The sequence below is a fragment of the Lethenteron reissneri genome, chromosome 51 (assembly GCF_015708825.2).
Source record: "Lethenteron reissneri isolate LAM-NWPU_2019-01 chromosome 51, ASM1570882v1, whole genome shotgun sequence".
NCBI classification, from domain to species: domain Eukaryota; kingdom Metazoa; phylum Chordata; class Hyperoartia; order Petromyzontiformes; family Petromyzontidae; genus Lethenteron; species Lethenteron reissneri.
In genome coordinates this window covers 2,905,598-2,931,226 of record NC_083829.1, presented here as the reverse complement: position 1 = coordinate 2,931,226, position 25,629 = coordinate 2,905,598, and the positions used below count along the sequence as shown (strand labels likewise).

Below are 25,629 nucleotides of genomic sequence, written 5' to 3'. Positions count from 1 at the left end.
CTTTCGGTAAAGTCACGTAGATGGCTCAAAGAAAATAGCAAAAAAAACTACGACGTTTCGATCACAACGCATGATGACGATCGCATGTGTTGTGATCGAAACGTCGTAGTTTTTTGTGTTTTTTCTTTCAACCATCTACGTGACATTCCCGAAAGACCCAAAGAATATGAATTCCTGCAGTCACGAAAGCTTTAAGTCAAGATTTTGAACGTGTATTTGTTTTTTTTTCCCTTGAATGTCTTTGCAACTCGTGCGTCTGCAATGTTAGGGTTTCTACGCCGCAACTTTTATTTTTTACGAAGGTGCTCCGTGGGTCATTCTCGTAAAAAAGCTTACGGCTGAATGTCTCCGACCCACGTCAACAAATATAAAAACAACAACAATATAAAAATAACAACAACAATAATACAAAAACAACGGCAAGAGGCACGCACACTCGTGTTGTGCACGTGAATCGAAGCAAATTTGGAGCGCAATGATTGTGTAGCCCAATGCACTAAATACTGCACCATCGCCACCCCTGGATAGCCTTCACAGACTTGTGGGGCAAGTGCTGTTAACGAGCACCGATGAAGACCGGCACAGTCTACGATGGAGTGGGTTGCCAGCTATGTTTCCCCGGTGCTGATGTTTTACATACCATACCAACTCAAACTAATTTATTTTTAATTTACCAGTTAAGACCCACTCAGGTGTTAGCATCTTTTTTGAGACGCGACCTGGCCACAAATGATAGCTCAACGAAGTGGCTTATTACGTGGACATGTATATCAGTCAAACACTCTAAATACACGATGTTGATTCTAAATGTGGAGGGGAAAAGCCGGAGGATCCGGATAAAAATCCTCGCGACCACGGGGAGAGAGAGAGATACACGTAAACTCCAAATATACAGCAGGCGTCAGGGTCGGGATTGAAAGCACGACCTCCTGCATACCAGGCGAGGAACAGAACATCTCGCCACTGCATCGCCAGATGGGATGTTGGAGAGAGAGAGACACCGCAAACTCCAAATATACAGCAGGCGTCAGGGTCGGGATTGAACGCACGACCTCTTGCATACCAGGCGAGGGAGTTAACATCTCGCCACTGCATTGCCAGATGGGATGTTGGCGGATGGACGAGACCGCTGAAGCCACCGTGGCGATGACGTGATGAAGTCAGTTCACGTGCAGCAGTGTGACGGATGGTAGCAGCAAGATTGGAAGAGAGATGGCGATGGCCTGGTGAGGCCTCCATCCAGCAGTGGATAGATAATGGCAATGATTTTAGATTTAAAGCTTTCGTGACTGCAGGGATTCATATTCTTGGTTCTTTCGGTAAAGTCACGTAGAAGGGAAACAATCAAATAATAAAAATATTAAATAATAAAATGCTCACGAAGTTTCGACTGCAACACAAGCAATCATCATCAGGCGTGAAAAACACAGCAATAATTGTATTTTTATTATTTTATTGTTTCCCTTCTACGTGACTTTACCGAAAGAACCAAGAATATAATGGCAATGATGTGGATGATTATGACGAATTTCTTTATATGGTCCACAAGAGTAAATTGCATGGAGCACGTAAGTTATTCGCATTGTTTGTGAACCTTTGTTTTCACAAAAAAGAAATTAATATTTATCCCCTGAGGTGGAACTGACAAGTGAAATGTCTGGTCTCATCTGCTGAGGGAATCATCTTAACAACAACTCTATTGTTATTTTTCTTCAAATTCTTTTTTTTGGCTGTTCATGGAAAAGTAACCTCCCTGTCATTCCAGTTTCGGATGTGTGAATAGTTACCGTGTGAATCATCATACGTTTGACAATCATCTCACATTTTAATTAAAGTTCTGAAAATGTTAATTAAAACGGAGATGCCAATAAATAATCAAATGCTCCGTAATCGCTTTCACACGTAATTTTCACCATCACTTAGTTTGGAGCCTAAAAACTCGTAGTGAGAATATTTAACCAGGTGCTCTAGCACACTTAATTGTTTACCCTGAGGAGGGACCAGAGCAAAATTTTGGAGAGAAAAAATTAATGAGGAAATCGGGGTGTTTTCTTATTTTTAACGGAATGCTCGTTTTCTTTTTGTTAATCCATCACTCGTTACTCGACAGCAATTAAGGGCAGAAAACACACAAAAAGCAAGATGAACAAAACACAAGCAAAGCAACTGATGGCAAAGGCGCTCTCTCAACGCGTGTGGCTTCTGTCTGGAGCGGCATGCCCGTCGGAGGAACTTGAGGATAGCGTTGTGTTTTCCGAGACCCGCGAAAGTGCTAGCCGAGGTTCACATGATAATTGTTCTGATAATTGTTTTTTTACCCTTCTATCTGGCAACAAAACTGACACCTTTTTACAAGGAGTCATGTTTGCATAGACTACAATACCTGCAGTCATAATGCAAAAAAAAACATAACTCTGATAATATATGCACTGTCCTTGAAGTTGATTGGTCCACACCCGAGACAGCTTTCCTTAGAGCCTAGTCTCACATGGGTTGGACCAGATGACGCCAAAAGGCGCACATCTTGACCGCGTACAGTGGAAACAAGGTAAAACGTCGAATATCCGACTATTGTTAAACTATTTTTGTTTTTTACTAGGTAAAGCCCAATGACCAATATAGCTCTTTTTTCAGAAGCGACCTGGCCACAAATGATAGCTCAACGAAGTGGCTTGTCGTTTGGAAATTTATAGCAGCCGAATACTCTAACCGCACGTTCATTATAAATGTGGAGGAAAAAACTCGAGGACCCAGAGCAAAATCCACGTGACCACGAGGAGAACACGCAAACTCCTAATATACAGCAGCAGCAGGCGTCAGGGTTAGGATAGAACCCACGACCTCCTGCACACCAGGCGAGGTAGTTAACATATCCTAGCCACCGTGGTGATGATGAGAGAGACACGCAAACTCCAAATATACAGCAGCAGGTGTCAGGGTTGGGATAGAACCCACGATCTCCTGTGTACCAGGCGAGGTAGTTAACATATCCTAGCCACCGTGGTGATGATGAGAGAGACACGCAAACTCCAAATATACAGCAGCAGGTGTCAGGGTTGGGATAGAACCCACGATCTCCTGTGTACCAGGCGAGGTAGTTAACATATCCTAGCCACCGTGGTGATGATGAGAGAGACACGCAAACTCCAAATATACAGCAGCAGCAGACGTCAGGGTTGGGATAGAACCCACGACCTCCTGTAGACCAGGCAAGACAGTTAACATCTCGCCACGGCAACACCGTGGTGCATATCCACGCTGACCAATTAAAGTGTTTTCTCCAACTCCGACCTTTTCACAGGCGGCCACGCGCTTTCAATCTGACGCACAGTCGTCCATCCCTTGCGTGCGGTGATGCACTTCCTCACATTCTGAGCAGTTTGCACGCTACTTTATCCAGCGACCACCTAGGGAACGTGCCAACGTTGGTCCAACGTAGAGATGCGGTTGGAAGCGTTGGACCCATGGACGTATGTACGTTGAATTTATTTCGCACCGTACGTAGTCAACCATGCTAATCGCAATGTCGGCCCAATGTTGGACAAACGTAGACTGGGCTATCTGTGCAATGGTATAGCTGATAATTATCGATAGATGTTCACGTAACCGACCTTCTCACATCTCCGCCTGTACCTCAGTTCCTGTACGTGCAATTCTGCTGAACATTTCTATTAAATCTTATCGTATTAAACTGTAAGTCCATGTTTTTTTTATTGAGGTGCATTAGATGAGAAACAAATGGTGGTTGAAGAAATTTTATATTAACGTCTGAAAGTATGCAAATTCACACTTAATAATATTTTTCCAAAAGCACAGACAGGGAGAATTTAATATATTGCTTGGAAAATAGAGACAAGGGGTTCTGTAAAAAAAATCTTCTTGGGTCAATATGACCTTTTCAGTACGGAACATTCTAAAATATAATAATAATCACAGTGCCCATCGCGGGCTCTAAACAACACGACAGGTGCCAATTATTTCCCTTTGCGAACGAAAAAAACCAGAGCAAATGTGCCGCTTGAATAAAAACATTTTAAAACAATTGCGCTTGGACATTATTAAAATGAGTCGTAGAATGCATCATCTTAAGTGGAATTTAAATAAATCTGATAGGTGCTCCGGGGAAATCGTATTATGCCTTTCGGGGGAATTTAAATTAATTCATGACTCTCTAGGACACTTAAAAAAATGTTACAGTAACGCTTTAGGGAACGCAATCTGATTCATTGTTTTTTTGTGAATATCTCTATGTTTCATACTCTTTGGTTTTTTCGGTAAAGTCACGTAGGTAAAAAATCGAATAAAATAAATGAAAACAACTCAAACCCGCTTAAGTGTGTTTGACACACTTAAGCGATTGTGCTTTCGCTACGTTGTCCCCAACAGAAGAAGGACGCTTGTGTTGCGTCCGAAACGTCGTGATTTAATTTAGTTTTCATTTATTTTATTTTTTACCTACGTGACTTTACCGAAAAAACCAAAGAGTATGAATCTTTGCAGTCACGAAAGCTTCAAATCTAGAATTTCTATTTTTGCATTACAATTGCTGACGGCGCCAATGCTCATTTGACATTTGCCACTTGTTTAATGTTTTATAGAGTGCTGTGCTATCTTTCGTGCCAACTGCAGAACCAGGGTCATCCTATAATACAAATACCGGTTCGGATGCTAGCCTTCAATAATTTTGCTTTCATTTTCTTCTGCAGCAACGCAACATCTCATTGTAATGTCGAACAATCATAATACTAATCATGATGCTCTGCATTGTGAAATTTACTTGAAATCTCACAGGGAGGGATGCAACTGGGTTCGTATGTGAGGGTATTTCTATAGGCAGAGAGACTTGTATTAATTCAGTAACCTATGTCGAGTGAGATTTTAATGGAAAAAAAAGCATTCGCATAGAGAATGGGCATGACCCAAATCTTCAGGGCCTACATCTTTTTTTCGACCCAACAAAAGGGAGCCAACGTGGCGCTCTTGTGCAGCTGCACATCAGAAGAGCAGCGAGTTGTTATTTGGTGGGGTTTAATTTGTTCTTATTCTCTCAGGGTGTAAAGACAAGTGAAATGTATTGAGCACTGAAGCGGCAATGCGGCGAAATCCGTATGAAGTATGGCAAATGTTCACGAAAATGTGCTAAGATACATCGAAACAAAAATTCATCTCCTTCATAGTCGGGAATCTGGCTGATAAGGCATGGCAAATCCCTGCCGGCTTTTACGGGTTCCTCCCATTAATAATTTTGACACGCAAACAGGCGCTTGAGTCTTTTCAGGAATATTCACTCGCGTTCCGGAATATTCAATGAGCTTGATTCCCACTCGCTTGTCGTGCCGGAAAAGAAACAAAAGGAGGTTAAAAAACAATCTTTAACCTTTCTCAACGTGAGCAACGTGGCTCTATGACCCCTGCTACGACCCCTAAAGGCGTTGGTCACGTGACGCCCACTCTGGCCGCTCACCCCCCCCCCAACTCGCGTTGTTTTCCTCCACCTTAGCGTCGTGCATTCTTCCTCTAAATAAAATATCCCGCACCCGTGATCCTCACCCGTGGTCGTGTAGATCGTTCAATGTTGATGTGCCGCTTCTTTGAGGGGCTACTGCTGTCGTGGTGTTGTCTTGGTGTGGTCTGGGGCTGTGTTGTTGTTGTTATTGTTGTTGTTTTTGCTGCCTTGCCCAAGCTTGATAAATCGGACTCATGTAACTTATTCATATTTAATCACTTGCTTACCACGTTCTCTATTTTGCACTCCTATCGTTTTGTTTGTAATTGTTTGCTGTTGTAACCCGTTGACCTGCCCATACTGGACATTTGTGAACAAAAGAGCTGCATTGCTCATGGGATTCCTCCTCCAGCCGAAATTAAGTTTCCGATTCTGATGATCCATTGCCACGGTTGTGGCCGCTCACACAACACCCTAACCCGCGTGTGTTGCCATGACTCACCATAGCGGTCACCACCCCAGGTGAACACACGGTCCAGGGTGCAGCCCTGCAATTTGGTTTCTCACGACACAGGCTGCTGGAGAGGATTTCACCAACACTACAACCACCACCACAACCACTACAACCACCACCACAACCACCATTACCACCACATCCACCACAACCACCACAACCACCACCACCACCACAACCACCACCACAACCACCACCACAACCACCACCACCATAACCACCATTACAACCACTATCACAACCACTACCACCACAACCACCACAACCAACACCACAACCACCACAACCACCATCACAACCACCACAACCACCACAATCACCACCACCACCACCACCACCACAACCACCACCACAACCACCATTACAACCACTACCACCACAACCACCACAACCAACACCACAACCACCACAACCACCATCACAACCACCACAACCACCACCACCACCACAACCACCATTACAACCACTACCACCACCACCACCACAACCACTACAACCACCACAACCACCACCACAACCACAACCACCACCACAACCACTACAACCACCACCACCACAGCGAGCATTCGAGAGCCTCTTCCTTAGACCGCACCTCGTTATTTGTTAGCCTCTCTGGATATTCCTCTTCCATTCTGGCCAGACGTCTTTGAAACGATTTAACCATTAACTATTCAACTTTTTTACTTTACCAGGTAAAGCCTACTGAGCTACATAGATTTTTTTTTTCCAAGAAGCGATCTGGCCACAATTGAAAGCTCAACGGAGTGGCTTGTCATCGGCTGGAAATGTATCGCAGCCAAATATTCTGAACGCATGTTTATTCTAAATTTGGAGGGGGAAATCGGAGTACACGCAAACTCTAATCATACGGGCGTCGGGGTTGCGATCGGACCCACGACCTTCTTTATACCAGGCGAGGTAGTTAACCCCTCGCCACCACGGCGCCCCCGAGGTGGAGGTACCCACACTTTACCCCACCGCACGCGACCTGCCGATCGACTCACTACGATATACATCATCTATACTGCTGCGTGGACAGCAGGCGGTCGGATTGAAGACACTTGCACCATGGTTTCAGCTGACGCACCATGAGGTCAAGCCGGTGACCTCTGGGTTGCAAGTCCAGTGAGGGCGCTGACCATTGCATTTGTAATTCTTCAATGCGCGAGGTCTTTACGCCCTGACAGGACAAAAAGTTAAATAACCTCTCACAGTTTTTCTAAGATGCAGTTGTGTAGGACCCGAGCCAGCTTTGATCATGTGGCAAAATGTACAGGTCAAACAAAATTATTGCACGAGTACCAGGGGGTCATGACCCCGTGCAATATTTACCCAAATTGCACAGACGAAGTCAACATAATCATTTTTTAAAACCCCTTTCTTATTCAAACACTCTCGCACAATCCGTGAGCAACATATAAACCGCACGGGATCATTATTATAGCCGTCGACTCAATTATTAAACGGTTGAGCTATGTTTCAGAGATGGTGACGGGCAGGCTCGCTACACTCTCCGTTTTCACCAATTGCATTTCCCGACCGCGCTACGCACGTCGCGCACTGACAACGACGCGTCCATCCGGAACTCCTCGCCGAGCAAATCTCTCGCACACATCCCGGGTCGGGGAGCGTTGTGTGGAATACGCTTTAATTCAATCGCTTCTGACATCCCTTGAAGGGACCTTTTTTTTATCCACGCAACTTTCACCGGCAGTCAAACTGACAATTTTAATTTTTTTTACCAGAGGGCCATCTGCACTATGGGTAGGGTAAACCTGGCATTCACACAACAGTCGCCTTAGCTTATATTATTTATATTTATAAAGCACACGCCTTGGCTCAAGGCTCCAAGGCGTGCTTTTAAACAAAGTTTAAAAAGCGGAAACTACAATCGAGTGATTTAGATGGCAGGGGCAGTGCGAGCGCCGTGAAATGAATGACCGTAACAGAAGGCACGCGCGCGGGTCTCGAAAGGGCTACAGGGGAGGGACGGGAAGGGGTGGAGGGACAAGGGGAGGGAAGAGGAAGGGAATTGGCGATAGAGAAGAGGTGAGGTTTTGAGAGATAAACGGAAGGAGGTTAAGGAGGGGGAATGCTTCATGTACATGGGCAATGCTGATTCTATGGGTAGTGTTGAGTCTATGGGTAATGTTGAGTCTATGGGCAGTGTTTGGTCTATGGACAGTGTTGAGTCTATGGGCAGTGTTGGGTCTACGGGTAATATTGAGTCTGTGGGCGGTGCTGAGTCTATGGGCAGTGTTGAGTCTATGGACAGTTAAATTTCGATTTAAAGCTTTCGTGACTGCAGGAATTCATCTTCTTGGTTCTTTCGGTAAAGTCACGTAGAATGGAAATAATAAAATAATAAAATAATAAAAATAAAACATAATAAAATACTTTTCACGACGTTTCGGCCACAACGCAAGCAGCCGTCGGCTACTTGCGTTGTGGCCGAAACGTCGTGAGAATTATTTTATTATGTTAAATGTTTATTATTTTATTATTTCCATTCTACGTGACTTTATCTATGGACAGTGTTGAGTCTATGGACAGTGTTGAGTCTATGGGTAGTGTTGAGTCTATGGACAGTGTTGAGTCCATGGGCAGTATTGGGTCAATAGGCATTTATAAGTCCCTGGTGCAGTGTTGAGTCTACGGAGAAGAGCCACCCAACGTTAGGGGTGCATTGTCAGCGGTGCCACCGTGCGGGGAGCGGGGGGCACCTCCCGACGATGGGAAATAAACCTTCAGCTCATCCGCTTGTCGCGCTCCACTCCCACTTTGCGTCGCGGGGAGTCGTGCCGCTAACAGGGTAGGGGGGGGGCGGGTGGAGGCAAGGCGCGAACAATCCCCGGGATGATGAAAGCCGGCGGCTCCAGGCAGCGCCATGCGCAGCCCTCCCCACTAATGAAGGGTGATATGTCACCATCGACGCAACAAAGGCGGGCGAGCGGAGTTAATCGCCCGAGCCCTCGAGGAAAAAAAAACCGAGGCTCATTCGTCTATCTTCAAAAAGCAGCGGCTCAGCCTCCACGTTAGTGCCTGGGCGCACGCCTACGGAGGCTGCCGAGTAACGGGTAGGGAGGGGTAGGTGGGGTTCTAGGCGTATTAAAAAGAGGCTCGCGAATTTCGCTCCGCAACGTACAGCGCTGATTGCGCACACTCGCAGCCGTGCCGGAAAGCCAATAACATTGATAATAGAGGTTTTTTGGGTTAGATCAGGCGGCAGCCATATTTGTGGAGAAATCCTCCTGTTTCGTTCCTTGAATAGAGGGGTAGATGTGATGACGTCACTTGTGAGTCCTTCTTGAGCGAAGTGGGGGAAGGGGGGGATTAATGAATGCATATACATGACAAACGTCGCACTCAGTTTGTAAATCTTGTGACTTGGCTCTCCAACACACCGGTGTGCTGTACTAGTACACTACACTATACACTACACTATACACTACACTATACACTACACTATACACTAGTGCTGTACTAGTGACGAATTGGCCACGTTCTGTTTACGTGACAACCCTTACCTAGTTAGCTGTGTCGGGTGGTGGCGGGTTTAACGACACATTATCATATTTACGCGACCTAACCCAAAAAAAAACTCTATTATGCATGATATTGGTCGCGAAAGCCTGCCACGTGTGTAACTCAATACAATTTCCTTCGAGAATCCCCCGTAGAACACTCGCGCACCCCGCTGCCGGCGGAAGGCCTTCCGCGAGTGGCAGGAGGTCGTCGGCAAAAGAAACCTGCGGCTCTGGAGGCTCTGGAGCCTTGCCGTGGCTCTTTGAAGGGGCTGCCTCGTGATGTTATTTATCGAGGACCGCCACCGTCTCGTATTCACCACCACCACCACCACGTTGCATTGCGGAGGCTCTTGAAGCATTGAGGGGTTGTTGTTTTTTTCATTTGTTTACCGAATTCGAATTTTTTTTGTCTGATTGTGGCTTTGGGTTTGCCGACGCCTGCACCAGGGGGGTCTGTAGAGAGGCCCTCGATGAAGGCACTTTTGGCCTACTCTTTCACGTCTCACAAGAGGTGGGAGGACCCACACGTTACCCCGCCACACGCGACCCGTCAGTGGACTAACTGTGGCCTACACATTTATACCGATGGGTGGACAGAGGTTGGAGTGGGGAGGGGGAGGGTTAAGAAACAGCCCCCACCATCAGCACCCAGCCATCCAATTGCATGAGCCACTGCCCCCACACCACCCTCGTCTACCCCCCCCACCCCGTCTCCGCACATTAATTAATTTATTTATCAGAATATGCATTTATACTGGAGGAATCCGATGGGCTATAAAGCTCTTTTGTCACACATGTGCAGCTGACCCCGTCCAGTCACGACCAATGAGCTCCGCAGACAGAGAACCGCGCTGCGCCGAGCCGGCCGCGCGCTCGCCGTCGCAACCGTCACAGCATGCGTCGGAAAACGCGAATAAAGAAGACCTCAATATGTAAAGGATATGGATTCCTGCAATCACGAAAGCTTTAAGTCAAGATTTGAGACCCTCAATAAATGAACAGACAGTGCTATAATGCAGGGGTCGACAAAACAAAAAGTAACAAGAAGGGCAATTATTGGTCGAATTCAGTCACGAAAAAAACGAATAGCAAAAACTCAATATTTCAAGTTTGACACCGCAACGCGAAGTGATGAATACGAGACGGCAGCGGTCCTCGATAACTAACGTCACGAAGCAGCCCCTTAAAGAGCCACACGCGGCTCCAGCGCCGCAGCTTTGCCGACCACCTGTTCTAAGAGAAGGCAGCTTCAGCATGGAGTGGAGAGCGAGAGAGGCAGGGGGGGTGGGGGCAGAAGGGAGGTGGTGGTGGGGGGGGCCTCCTCACCGTCGACGCAGCCCGGGCGCGTGCGCGTGGTGCCGGCCACCTGGCCGGGCAGGCACGAGCACTTGACCGTCTGCGAGCGCTCCTCGATCTTGTTCTTGTTGCAGCAGCGGTGCGCTTTCAGAACCTCGCACGTGCCCATTCGCATCGGCCCTGGGAGGGGGCGGGGGGGGGGGAACACGCCACACGCGCATGAAGATACAGATCCACCCGTTTAGACTTTACAGACTGTAGGAGCAAGTGCTGTTCGCAAGCAGCGCCTATGAAGGGCACACGAGTGGTTGGGTGGCCAACACCACGCCCGGCCGCCTTTGTCTCGTCAGCGGCGATGTTTACACATCGCTCCAGGTTCTCGTTTGAGGCTGAGTCGACCTAGGGGAGGCCCTGCACCGGTCGCTGGTGTTGACCGTGATTGGGAATCGAACTCGGTTGGCCGGGTTCGTAACGCAGCGTTCTGACCGCGACACGACCGCTCTCAAAACGCACACAATACACTGTCAATACACACACACAATACGCTCTGAATATACACACACACGTGCGCACACATGCATGACACCAACCAGTGTCCCATTAGCCCACCCCACCTGCTCGTTTAATTTTTTTGCATTTTTTTATTTATTCCTCCCCCCCCCGCTAGTATTTCTTAAGTGATTGCCACCGTGGTGTAATGGGGTTCGCACACGCGCTCTTTCGATCCAGAGGTCGCCGCATTGATTTGATTTACCGATGGAACCCGCGACGAGATAACAGGCACCCTGGGTGATGCGTTGATTGCCCAGGCGGGGGGGGGGCAGTGGGCGTTCACACACCCTGGGCGAGGAGCGGTTTGGGGGCCGTCCATAAATGACGTCACGCGATTTTGGACGATTTTTGACCCCCCCCCCCCTTCGTCCCACGGCGTCACAAAAAGTCAGACCCCCTCTCAAATATGACGTCACAAAGCTCTGCCTCCTCCCCCCCCCCCCAAAAAAAATTAAACATGCTTCAAATCGCTTTAAACTATTGTCATTGTAGTGATTATTTAATGTTACGTTGTAGGAGAAGACATTTATTAAAAAGTATATATTTAATTAAGTAGAACGTGTTGTCTATATTTACTTAAAATTACGCATTTTGATAGGACGTCACATTTCTCCACCCCCCCCCCCCCCTCGTCACACATCGTCACAAATGTCTGACCCCCCCCCCCCCTAGGTGCGTGACGTCATTTATGGACGGCCCCTTGGGGGGGGGGGGGGTACCACTCCTGACGTTGTCGTTCCAGCCACCAAACCGCGAGAATGCGATGGTCACCAACGGCCCCGTCCATGATACCGTATTGACCGGTGATCTTCACAAATGCCTTCGCGAATCAGAGAAGGGGCCACCCTCCCCGATACGACATCGGCGGAGCTGAGGGCCGTTCGCCACGCACGTTTGACATCATTGGAGGTTTTGACGGAAGCACAACGATGGTGATTGGAGGGGTCGCACGTCAAGGGCGGTGGGCCTTACACTGAAAGAACACTGGTCTTGGTCTTGGCTCGAAGCCACTGAACCTCTCTCACACCGTACGTAGCTAATCGGAGGTGCGAGCATTGCCCCCCCCCCCCCGTCATGCTCGTTTGAGGATGAAGATTGCTCCGACTTGATTTGAATAAAGAACCCAGAGTGCCCAGGATAATGATTTTTTTTTTTACAAACGGAAGCTTCGTGCCTGTGTGTCGCACACATCCTTCAGTTTAACACGTGGGATTTCGCGACCAATACCCATAATAGAGGGGTATTTTCGGGTGAGATCGCGTAAATATAAATGTTTCGTTAAACCCGCCACCAGCCGACAGCACCAAATAGTTAGAGTTTGTCACGTAAACAAAATGTGTCAATTAGTTACCACTTCAGCACACCGGCGTGTTGGAGAGTAAACCCACAGCATTTACAATTTGTGTGCGACGCTTCGTTTACAGTTTGACCAACTTCAAATGTTTCCTGGAGCTGCCCTGGACCAAAGACAAACTGGCAGCTGCTCCATTGGATGGAGTCAATCGGGTTTTCATATTTCCCATTCCATTCCTCCGTACGATGGTAAATGTGTTTAGGAGCTTAATGCCAATGTCGAGGCCTGCTGGCAACGATGAGGGCTTCAGCAGCAGCAGAGAGAGACAGTGCGTATCTAATGTGCCCCCCCCCCCTCCCGATACGTTCCATTCATTGGCTACCACATTCTGATAAGCTCCTCCGCCCCCCCTCTCCCCCTCCTGAACTTGTATTTAAGAGCTTGCATCTTGAATCCCTGCCTCACTTGATGCAGTAAATCTGGCTGTGACGGTCCCACCTGATGACGGAGACTTGTGTTGCCTCTGAAACGTCCTGATTTTATTATTTTATTTTTATTATTTTTTATTTCATTTTTTTTACCTACGTGACTTTACCGAAAGAACTAAGAGTATGAATCCTTGTAGTCACGAAAGCTTCAAATCTAGAGAGAGAGAGAGAGTTCGTGTCGTTTTGATGCTCATCCTCGGTTAAAGGAGCACAGACTACAGTGGGTTTACGAAATGGTCCATAGTTTGGGTTGCATGGCCCTAATTTGTCCAGTGATATCTTGCAACATCGTTATTTGTTGCCAGTAGGCTGACCTATTGCATTTGCACGGTAGGAGTGAGTGTGTGTGTCTTTGTATGTGGGAGCGGTGGTGTAGCGGTTAGCGCGCTGCGCTGAAAACCTGGCGACCCGAGTTCGATTCCCGCTCACGGCCAACACCGGTGACGATTATCCGAACCGGTCATGGGCCTCCCCTAGGTCGACTCAGCATCAAATGAGTACCTGGTGCAATGTGTAAATATCGCCACGCGGGAGGCAAAGGCGGCCGGGCGTGGTGTTGGCCACCCAACCCCCTTGTGTGCCGTACCGGCCTTCATAGGTCCTCGCTAATAGCACTTGCCCTAACAGTCTGTTAAGGCCATACGGGGGATCTTTGTCTTTGTCTCTATACGTGGACACGTGACCAAATTCAAGAGCTCCGGTCTGGTGGCGATTTAATCCAGTGGAGGTCTCCGCAGTCATTTCTGGATCTAATTAACACTTCTGAATTGACAACTATGTGGGGAAAACAGCAGCAAACGTGGCGCTTCATCAGAAGCAAGCTAAACAATTGATGAGATGCGGTGATAAAAAAAATGCCTGTGATGTCATTGTACCGACTCGTAAAATAGGAAATCTATATCCTTTACACGGCTGGTCCTATTACGGCACATTGCTTAGGACAAAATTTGAAATAGAATCAGGGAAAATACGTATTCGACACCAGGCGGGAATTATGCTATTCATCTCACTTTCATTTCTCTTCCGCACAGAAATCCATTTTAATATTTTAGAATTATTTCGCACCTCGAAGAAAAAATAGTGACACAAGTTAATTCATTTATCTGCTCGCCAAATGCGGAGACCCAATTATAGTGCGCGGTGGCGAATTGCCTCTGTGCTCTGAACCCAGTGATCTTTATTATTTTTGTAATATTTATTAAGCCTGCAGAGCATTGGCGAGTTTCGTCGCGATTCGAGGCGTGTACGTTGCATGTTGAACTTATTTCGCACCGAAAAATCACTTCTTCAAGACTGCTTTTTTCGTGTTTAGTTTGGTGTTGTCCCCCTTCAACTCCGATGATTATGGTTGGCGACGTAGAGTATGAAAGAAGTTCAACATTAATACATTATTAATATTATTTATCCTTAGTTAATATGCACTATAACTTCAGGATACGATTCTATATAGTTGCCATATTTTCAGTCTTGTTCTCAGCTTTATAGAGTGAAGATTTCACCTTCGGATTAGATATCACTTATAATGTTAAAATCTTATTTTTATTGGTTGTTAAAAAAACTTATTTTTTTGGTCAAACGATGGCAGTGGCATGACGACGATGTACTTCCAAGTTTAGCAATGCGGTGGAAGTTATATAACGTTAAATGATATTCCACGTAACGTACGGAGGCGAGCACGTGGAGAGCATTCGTACAGAAACATTTAAATCCAGCTAAAAACGCATCTCTTTATTTTTCCAATCGCTTTACTCCCCGCGATTCGAGCGCGAGAGCAATTTGAGATGAGTCAAAATGAGGCTGCCGCTTTGTTTGCTCAAGCAAATGCAATTACATTTTTTTTTGTTTCACGCTTATAAAAATATATAAACGAGACCGTAACGGTAAAAAGGGTGGAACGTCGCGTGAACAATTTGAGACTCACAGCTGTGACTTTAAAAGGAAAAACCCCTTCATTAAAAATACTGCCATTTTAATTGGTAAAGAAAAACAATGATTCGCGTTTCCGCCATGTCTTCCCCATTCACTGGGACAAGTGCGTTTGTGATTCGCTCGCAGCTAAGTGCTTCCTTGGACATCGCGTTGATCGTGGAGAGAGCCGAGAGGAGAGAGACGAGAGACGAGAGAGAGAGGCGCGTGCCAAGCAGCGGTGCCCTCCAGAGCGTGGTCCTTCGTTACGTAACGCGAAATATTCATTGCCTAATTAGGTAAAAGAGGCATCAGGTGCATGATGATGATGAACCATTAGCACTCGTGAAATAGAATTGTTTGAAAGAATAATATATATACATTTCTCAGGTAAGGGAGCATCTTTGTTAATGTTTAAAATATAAATATGTAGATATATGTGTGTCACACAGACATACCAGCATGCTTTCAGCACCGGACAAAAAATATCGGTCTTAATGAGCAAAAAACCTAAGCAATGCAGTGCCCTAGTGAATTTGAAGCATGTGCTTCTCTTGACGTTGATTAAGATGTCATATATATATGTGTCACTTGAGGTTTTGTTTCGTACGAAGTGTCTGCAAAGCCATCATATTTTATACAAAATTACTACAACAAAGTCGGCAGTATGGCTGCGTGGTTGAAACGTTGGCAACACGTTACGTACGTACGTATGTTTGTTTGTTCTGCCGAAAAACCCCAGTGATCTTCAACATCAAATAACGGTGGGATTTCAAACGATCACGCCAGAGATATTGCCGAACGCCTGGGACTCTTCGCCAATCTCAACGCGATGCGCACCGCCAACGCCGCGCGGACGTGCCGCAGGAGTGGGAACCTGCACAGGGCAGAAACCTTCACACGGACAATTGCGCACGCACGCTTGGGGAGACAAAGGCGGTCGGGCGTGGCGTTGGCCATCCACCCCCTCGTGTACCGTTCCGGCCTTTCATAGGTGCTCGCCAACAGTGCTTGCCCCAACAGCCTGTGAAGGCTATACCGGGGATCTTTGTCTTTGTGAGGAGCGGCAGTGCGCTACGAACCTGGCCACCTGGGTTCGATTCCTACTCACGGCTAACACCCAGTGACGATTATGTGAACCGGTCCTAGGCCTCACCTAGGTCGACTCAGCCTCAAACGAGTACCTGGTGCGATGTGTAAATATCGCCACTAGGTATTAGGGAGACAAAGGCGGCCAGGCGTGGGGTTGGCCACCCACCCCCTCGTGCTAACAGCACTTGCCCCTACAGTATGTTAAGGCTATACGGGGGGTCTTTGTATTTGTTTGTGTGCGTGTACCACTGGGGAGCCATGCTACTCAACTCAGCGACCCGAGTTCGATTCCCGCTCACGGTCACCGCCAGTGACGGTTATCTGAAACGGTGCTGGACTTCGCCTAGGTCGACTCGGCCTCAAATGAGTAATCACCGTGACAATATTATTATTACAATTGAGCAAAACGTTTGACGTCACGCCAAACGACCCAAGGGGCCGTCCATAAATGACGTCACGCGATTTTGGACGATTTTTGACCTCCCCCCCCCCCCTCGTCACACGGCGTCGCAAAAAGTCAGACCCTCCCTCTAATATGACGTCACAAAGCTCTGCCCCCCCCCCCCCCCCTTACTTAACGAGATCAGCAAGGCGTTGTGGTTCATTTGTGGCAAGCACTTCATGTGTAATGAGCGATTCCTATAATTTATAGATCAGGTCCGTTGACGATGATGATCAAAAATGCTGGTCCATGCTAAAAATAAAGCCTTTCACACTTCTCCACGTTTTGAGGAGAACGCATGAAGATTGTATTTTTTTTTAATGTAAGCAGACAAGAGTCCATAGGGATAAAAACGTGTTTGGCTAAAACATATACACTTTAGTTAAAAGCAAACTCTAAGTAAAAATCACACTTCATAATAATTGCTGAAATATGTTGACCTCGTTTCAAAGAAAAGTGTTCATGAGCAGGAGTACAACTGTCCTTGTTATTTTAATGAGATTAAACAAAAGAAAAAGCGACGGCGATGAGCGCCCGGCCGGATTTTAACCTCCAACCGCTCGGCTCGCTCGATCGGGCGAAGCTCTCCACACGGTTTTTTTTTGCTGCCACTTTGGCGGGGTGTCTATAAATAAAAGCCCCAAAAAAAAAGAATCTGCATGTTCCTTCATTGGCGCCTGTCGCTTGCCCGGAGAATTGACGGCCGGCACTTTGAAAAAAAAGAGCCCTCATTATAAGGACAAATTGAGTGTTTGCGTCTGACAGCAGTGTCCACAAATCACAGCGCTGCACGGAGTGCGAGTACACACGTAAGGCGGTTGAAAAGTATCAGGATTATGTATTCAACATCGGAGCCCTCTGAACAGCCCAAGGTTGAAGTTTTAAGTTTTTAATGAGGTTTGGCATGTCACAAAATGACGTGTGTGTTTGGGTACGTGTGCGTGCACGCACGTGTGTGTGTGCGCGCGTGTTTAGTGAATGCATGTGTGCGTTTGCGTGAATGTGTAGGTGGAGTGTGCGCGTGTCGGGCATGGTGCTGGCCAATCAACCCTTGGTGTGCCGTGCCGGGCCTTGATAGGCGCTCGCTAACAGCACTTGCCCCAACATTCTGCTTAAGTTATAAGGGCGATCGTTATCTTTGTGTGTTCTAGCTAATTCCCTTCTCTAAGCATGGCACACACGCTTCTATATTTCATGAACTTATTTGCGGGACAATTTTTCCCCCCAATTAACACATTCGTTTATCGTTGCACGCACATGCGGAGACCAGCTGTTATTATTTTATTATAAAAATGAGCACGCGAACGTGGACTAAAACATATCATTGTTTTAGTTTAAATAGCGCAACAAAAATTGCATTCGGAAGGTAGAAAATATTAAGTAAAATAAGAACTCGAATGCAATAGTATCTCGCGAATAACGTTTACAATTTAATACGTGTACAGAGCAAATGACGTCGCTGCGAGAAAGACTTCTCCCGGAATGTCAATTCACTCCGCTTACACAACATCAAGCGCATTGCAAAGCTGCAGTCGGGATTTTGAATAATTGACACGCCAGCTCACGACAACGCGGTCACGTCAGCACTCGCCGTGACACGCAAACTAGGACGAGTAAAAAGGGAATATGTTCTAAAAATATCATTTTCTAACAAAAAATTACGAGGATCTATCAATTATGAACGAAAAAAATAATATGTTTATTTTACCAGGTAAGGCCCACTGGGCTATATAGCTCTTTTTCAAAAGCGACCTGGCCACAAATGATCGCTCAACAAGGTGGCTTATCACGTGGAAATGTACAGCAGCAGCCGAATACCCTGAACGCGTGATGTTGATTCTAAATGTGAAGACAAAAACCGGAGAACCTGGAGAAAAAAAATCGACTCAACCACGGTGAGAGACATGCACATTCCAATGAAACAACAGGCACCAGGGCGGGGTTCGAACCCACGACCTCCTGTATACCAGGCGAGGTAGTCAACATCTCATAGCCACCGTGGCGCCCCAATTATTGCCTGACCATCCCCCCCCTCCACGCCATAACCCCCCCCCCCCAATTCCAGCCGAAGGTGTCCGCAGATGAATCTGACCCCTGACCTCCCACACCGCTTTTTGTCGCGCCGTGTCCGTACAACGATAAATGAGCTTCGCTCGACCGCAATGAAAGCCCTCTCCGCCGCCACGTGCCTACGAGGACCCCCCGCGGTCACGTGGGCCCCGTGAACTGTGGGCGCTCGCTGTGCCGAGCAGCGCAAGGTCGTGCCGCACCGCTAAGCGGAGTGGCGTTGGGGGGCGTGGACCTTGACGATGACCTCGCGGTTGCCCTCCTCAATGCCAACGCCAGGGAGCGGAGGAGGGGGAAGGGGGGGAGGAAACGTTGGGGACCGGCAATCCCTTTGGCTCCAGGGATGTGCTGGCAGTGATTGGAAATACAGCGGGAAACTGCACGCTGTGCGTGTGGGTTTGCCGTCTGTGTGGCCGTTCGCCTGGCCATCGAAGAAAGACGACCACCGCATCGAACGCTTTTGGATTCGCTTCTGCGGCCGTCTGGAACGCTCTTTCTTCCGATATGAGGAAGCCAACTGTAGCTGTGCATTTTGAAATTCAGACTTGAAAACGAATTTATTACGAAGCTGCTTTTTGTGTTGAGTTTGCCGTCCTTCCCCCGCACCTCGGATTAATGCGGTTGGCTACGCACGGCGGTGACAGCAGTTCAACGTACATACGTACGTCACTGGCTCCTCGCTGGCCCGGGCGCCTCAAGCCACCGCCAGACTTCTGCTCGTAACAGCAGAGGTGTGGACTCGAGTCATGTGACTTGGACTCGAGTCAGACTCGAGTCATGAATTTGATGACTTCAGACTCGACTTGGACTTGCATAACAATGACTTTGTCCCACCTCTGAGGTGTGGACTCGAGTCATGTGACTTGGACTCGAGTCAGACTCGAGTCATGAATTTGATGACTTCAGACTCGACTTGGACTTGCATAACAATGACTTTGTCCCACCTCTGCGTAACAGAGCGGAGGAGGACTTCAATTCTGACCCTCGCCCATTGCTCGCCGCAAGTCTCCGTCCACGGCACGGCACTTCCACCAGCCTCAGTGGTGCCCGACGCAGCGCAGAAGGAACCATCTCACGACAGACGCCTGCACGGGTTCACCTCCAGAGGGCCAAGCAGATGGCAATCGCGGGAAGCCAAATATTCCCGGAATACGAGTCATGAATGTCAATAGGTCAATGGACTAATAATATATTACATTCGTACGCGGAGCGACGTGAATAGAATGGATGTATTTAATTGTGTATGTCGCGGACCACGTCTAACATCGGTGCCGAGTGATGTCGCAAGCATCCTCGGATGCTCCACCTTCACCAATCCGCACAGACCAGCCTGGCGAAGTATGGTCAAATAACCTCCTAACCGCCAGGGTAAGAATAGAACTTCATTCAAAAGTAGATATTGACAAAGGCTGAAATCAATAAGTGAGTGTCTGTACAATCGAGAGGGGGGGGGGGTGTGGAACAACGGTGGTGCAGCGATTAGCGCAGTGAACCCAGCGACCCGATTTGAATAACCAACAATGGTCAACGTCAGTGGCAAGTGATATCTGAAGCGGTCCTGGGTGATTCACTTCCCCAATTCGCACCAAAAAGCCATGCTGAAGTATGGTCACGTAACCCCCGCAAACCGAGCCGGAGAAAGCACGAATCCAGTCTGGCACTGACAAAAGTGAGATGGCAATCGAGATATCAAATAGTTGTGGGTTTACTCTCCAAAGCTTCGGTATGCTGAAGTAGTAACTAATGAAGACGTTTTGTTTACGTGACAAACCTGATTAATTGCGGGATTAACGACCCATTTATACTTACGCGATCTAACCCCCCAAAAAAAAACATCTTTAGTACGCATACAATTTTATCATTGTAGTTATGTTCAAAACAACGCATTTAGCCAAGCAATAATTTGCTCAGATTCATTATCTATTCGGCAAAAATGATCTGGGATGTTATATTTGGACAGTATGTGTCCCTCGACCCTGAGTGCATTGTTACTATTAAGCTGATATACAAACGTCGGATTTGAACCGTGTAAAAGAGGCAACCCGCCCCCTCTGAAGCATGCCACAGCCTCTTCGAACGTGCACGTTTTGCGAACAAGGTTCGGACGGTCGGTCGAGCGGCTTTACTCTGCGTCGCCAATTCGCTTAACTACTCGGCTGTCATCGCCGGCTTCGGAATGGAACATCGTTTACCGCGGCGTTTTGAAGCCCAGAGATTACAACTGGGATTTACAGCGCCGAAATGAAACATGTGGGGGCGGGGGAGGGGAAAAGAAAACAATTGGTCCGTGTAAATAAAGGCAAAAACATCATACGTTTTTTTCGTGGTTAGATCACGTAAATAGAAATGTGTCATTAAACCCGCCACCACCACACGACACAGTCAATGAGTATGGTTTGTCACGTGAACCAAACGTACCAATGTGTTACTAGTACAGTACCCCCGGCTGTCTTGGAGAGTAAACCCACAATATTTACCATTCGAGTTCCGTGACGTTTCGCCAGTAAATTACAACCAGCCTCATCAGGCGACAGCCAAGAAGATATTACGGTGGTGGATTACAAAGAAATCAACGGCTACTGCAGTGAGCTCTACGTTCCAAGTAGCGGCACACGAATTCCATCCACGCTGGTTTGTGGTTTCTGTACAGAACGTGGGCTGGACCAAATCAAGATCTCATTGCATCACTCTTTTTTTCCTCCTCTTGTCCATCTTGTTCGTAATAACAATAATAGCAATAAAAAAGAATGTGGCATTCCCTCGGCGTTTAGAATTGTTTTTTGGGACTTGCTGGACTAGCCTGGCCAAACTATGTTTTCACTCGCTTTGTGTGTGCGCGTGTGTTTATGTGCACGGGGGAGCAGCAGCCCAGTGAACTACCAACCTAGTCATCAGAGTTCGATTACAGCTCACGTTTGAACCAGTCGCCCGGCCTCCCCAAGGTCGAATCAGCGATAAGTTAGTACCTGGTGCAGTGCGTAAAATAACTGCATTGGAGAGACAAAGGCAGCCGAGCGTGGTGCTGGCAACCCACTTCCTCGTGCGCCGTGCCGGCATTCATAGGCGCTGCTACTCCACTTGCCCCATCAATCTATCAAAAGCTACCCGGGGGATCTTCACCTTTGTGTTTACAAGGGGGTGCGTGCGCGTGCACGCGTGTGTCTGTGTGCACATGCCCTGCCCCAGATGCCGCAGCCGTTACAGATAACGTGGGGAGATGATGCTTCTTTTAGAGATTCTAAACATTTAATGTGTGTTTCCAATACCTCTCTAAAGAGGTGTGTATTAAAAATGGGTTTACAAGAGAAAAGACATATGAGCATCTCTAAGCTTCAAGGCTTATTGTTAAGCTGACGAGATAAGTGCTGGTAAATGTGTGCTTGAGAGATAGTTGCCACGTGACTGCCAAACATTATTAAGCAGGGTATTAAAGGGGAAATCAGTTTTTTATTCTGCAGACCACAGAATATGGGGCAAAGTTAAAGTGCTTTCATCCCCTTGATCTTATCGGAAGTACCCCTTCCACGAACATCTCTAAAAAGCCACACTTTCCCATATTCCAACGCAGATTCAAAGATCGACATCTGGATACTGTTGCGCCCAAAGCCGCCGATGCCACCCGCACCTCGCTGCCAACGCTGTCCGCCCTCCACTACACCCTGCTGCTGCTGCTGCTGCCACCACGGCTGCTGCTGCTGCTGCACAGGAGAGATATCAAGCCACCTTCAACATCTGGCCTCACCGGTCGCTCACTAATTGGCCTTAGAGGTCCCTTGGTGGCCGGCCTGGAGCATTGACCACCCTCCTGCATTGGCCGCCCTGCCACAGGACGCGTGGGGAAATCACAGAGAGCAACGTAACGTCCGTCACCGAATAGTCAAACCAAGCTAAATCCGGTGAAATTAAGTAAAGAACGAATTCTAGATTTGAAGCTTTCGTGACTGCAAGGATTCATACTCTTCGTTTTTTCGGTAAAGTCACGTAGGTAAAATATTTTATTAAAGTTAATAAAAAATAAAATAATAAAATCACGACGTTTCGGAGGCAACAAGAGATACAGAAAATCTGGCTGTGACGGTCCCACCTGATGACGGAGACTTGTGTTGCCTCCGAAACGTCGTGATTTTATTATTTTATTTTTATTAATTTTAATTTCATTTGTTACCTACGTGAGTTTACCGAAAAAACTAAGAGTATAGAGAACAAGTTTAATGAACTCCTTTTTTTTGGTTACATAGTGGCTGGTGACGAGGCTAAGACTGTCAAGTTGCTACACTAGAGAACCCGGATTAATGAGAGGCCCCTTGCCTGGATTCGAACCCAGGCCCCCGGCGGCGTCAGCTCAGCGCTCTGAGTGGCTGAAGCCACTCGGTCACCTCGTAAGCGCGATTTAAAACAATGAACAAAACCTCGTCCCCAGATTTATGAGCCCATATCCCTGTAAACCCGCCTCTGCACTCGTGAACCAATTAGAGAGAAAGTTAAATTAATTCACCGAGAAAATGTTGCCTTATTAAAATGTTAATGTGCCTTTTTTCTCTCTCTTCTAAATAGCCACTGCCTGCGATATGTTAAACTGCATCTGTTCACCACGGGCCCGCGAAATGCATATTTAAATGTTTTATTTATAATTTTAAATGAATTAAAATGTGTACTTATTTTATAACGTGGGTCTGGTTCGTGCATAAAAGCATGCTTAGATGCAAATGACCTGTCAATTATCGGCAAAAACGCAAGCTCGTAACGTTTAATTAAAATTTAAAAAAAACTTCTGAATGTTACGATAACATTTGACACGTGGCAATACATCCGGTCATTGATTGCACACGATTCTTTTGCTCGAGCATGCAATAATCTATTGACGATTCATGAAAATTATACAAGAATTTCAATGCACCACAGAGTATTAGCTCGCTCTCCATGAGAGAGAGAACGACTCAAGAGTGAGAAGCTACAGACGAGTGGCAAGGCACCAAATCCCCTCCCCCCGCCCCAAGCTCTGCAGTCCTCTATGTATCAAATGTTATCGGCCAGCTAATTAATGTTTAAACGTGGAAGGAAACCAGAGCACCTTGGAGAAAACTCGCACGTGCTAAGGGTACAACGCTCGATCCCACACAGCCGGAGTTCACGTTTTGACCTCTGCGGCATTGCCCCTTGCGAGCCAGGGGGTATGGCTCTTCCTTGACGCTCACGGGGAGCGAGTCTCACACCGTCTGTGCGTGATCCGCTAACCCTCGCTGCCTCCGCAGGGCTGGAGTACAGGCCACGTGCAGCGCAGCCAGTCTATAGAGGTCGACTGTTTTTATCCAGAACAAAAACCGCGCAAACAAGACAATGTTTTGTTCGTGACATTGACAATGAAATTGTAAAAGTTAAGCAGCTTGAATTGAATCGCGATCTCGAAATGTGACAATTACATTAAATTACTTGGTGGAGGGGATGGATGAATCGACCAATGCCTGTGTAGTAGCATGCACATGGCAGCACTCACGGGACATTTCTCAGACATGATTGCGTTGTGTGCTACGTTACAAATGGAACTGTTTAAGTGGTTGGTCTATGTAGTCGGTGTGATTTCGATTTAATCTTATTATCAAATGTAGTGTGTCTTCTTCGTGAGTATGCGGTTATGCCTTTGCATATACAGGGTGTTTTAAAAAAAGATGGACCCGATTTGAAATCGCTATATCTCTGCAACTACGAACCTCCCATGAATGAAACTCTTACCACTTGAAAGAGCGGGGCATAGAGTTTCAAATGATTACCGCTGGGTGCCTTTCCCAGCGCACAAACAGCCCCTAGCCTCAGTCATTCGCAAGACGGCGACCCCCGAAACACACAAGGAGCGTTTTGCGTTCTGCAATTCAGCAAGACTGCAGCGTGCGTTTCAACGGCGTATTGGCATTGACATCTCATTAAACCGTTTGTAACTTTTTGTGTAATTGTAACATGTTGCCATCGTGAAATATACTGCCTTGAAATTGGGTCCATCTTTTTAAAACACCCTGTATACAGTGGGAAGGGGTCGTGTGGTGTTTATCAAGCGGCGCTACGAACCCGGCAGCCCGAGTTCGATTCCCGCTCACTGGCCAGCACCAGTGACCGTTATCTGAACCGGTCCTGGATATCCCCAAGGTCGACTCAGCCTCAAGTGAGCACCTGACTCGGTGTGTAAACATCGCCACTAGGGAGACAATGGCAGCTCGGCAGTGGTGCTGGCCACCCACCCCCTCGTGTGCCGTGCCGGCCTACATAGTTGCTCACGAACAGCATTTGCCCCAAGAGTATGCAAAGCCTATGACCGGGGGATCTTTGACTTTGTATACTTATGCATAGAATAACTACTGCGTTGTTTAAAGGGGACATTGATTCGTCGTCAATTTGAACCATTAAACGAGCCACACCCTAATTTTCGCCGAACACACGCGCGCACACACTTTGTCGCCGACGGTTTTAATAGCGAGATCGCGCGTGCGACTATAAATCATTTAATTAACAGGCCGTGCCACAGGTGACACGGGCAAGGCGCTGAACCCGACGTGCGGGGTCACCTTCCTAATGAACGTGGAGTTCTTGGCTCGCCTCTCGCATCCCCCGCTCCCTTGCGTCTGAGCGTCGGGGACCTTCCGAATGCGCGTGGCGCGCGCGTTTATCTTGGGATAACCATTCATGGGTCGGTCGTGGCACCAGGCCAGAGCCAATTTGGATGGCAAGTCGGTGTCAATTAAAAGCCCTCCCCGCACAACTGGCGGCCGCTCGGGCTGGAGAATGTTGCGCCCCCCCCCCCCCCCGCTTAATTAAGGTGACGGCTGTTTTTTTTGTCTTATTTTTTTTTACCCACGCGCTTCGAAAATCGTCCGCGAATAACCCCGCGTCATCGTGCGAAACCTCCACGGAGCCGGACGCAAAATAAAAAAAACGTTACGAAAAAAACCAAGGGACTGTGATGTCAGAAGTGCACAAGGAACAACAACAAAAACTCATCACATATGTGTTGTTCATT

At 47.4% G+C, this 25,629-nt stretch overlaps 1 protein-coding gene across 2 annotated transcripts in view; it reads right to left on the bottom strand.

Annotated features, from left to right (window-relative positions):
* The window catches only part of LOC133355625 (chemokine-like protein TAFA-2), a 124,957-nt gene that overhangs the window by 9,026 nt on the left and 90,302 nt on the right, over positions 1–25,629 (bottom strand). For both annotated transcript variants that reach the window (XM_061572992.1, XM_061572993.1), the window contains one exon: positions 10,814–10,963. In XM_061572992.1, the coding sequence (XP_061428976.1) occupies positions 10,814–10,963 (150 nt within the window). The remainder of the gene's footprint in view (positions 1–10,813; positions 10,964–25,629) is intronic.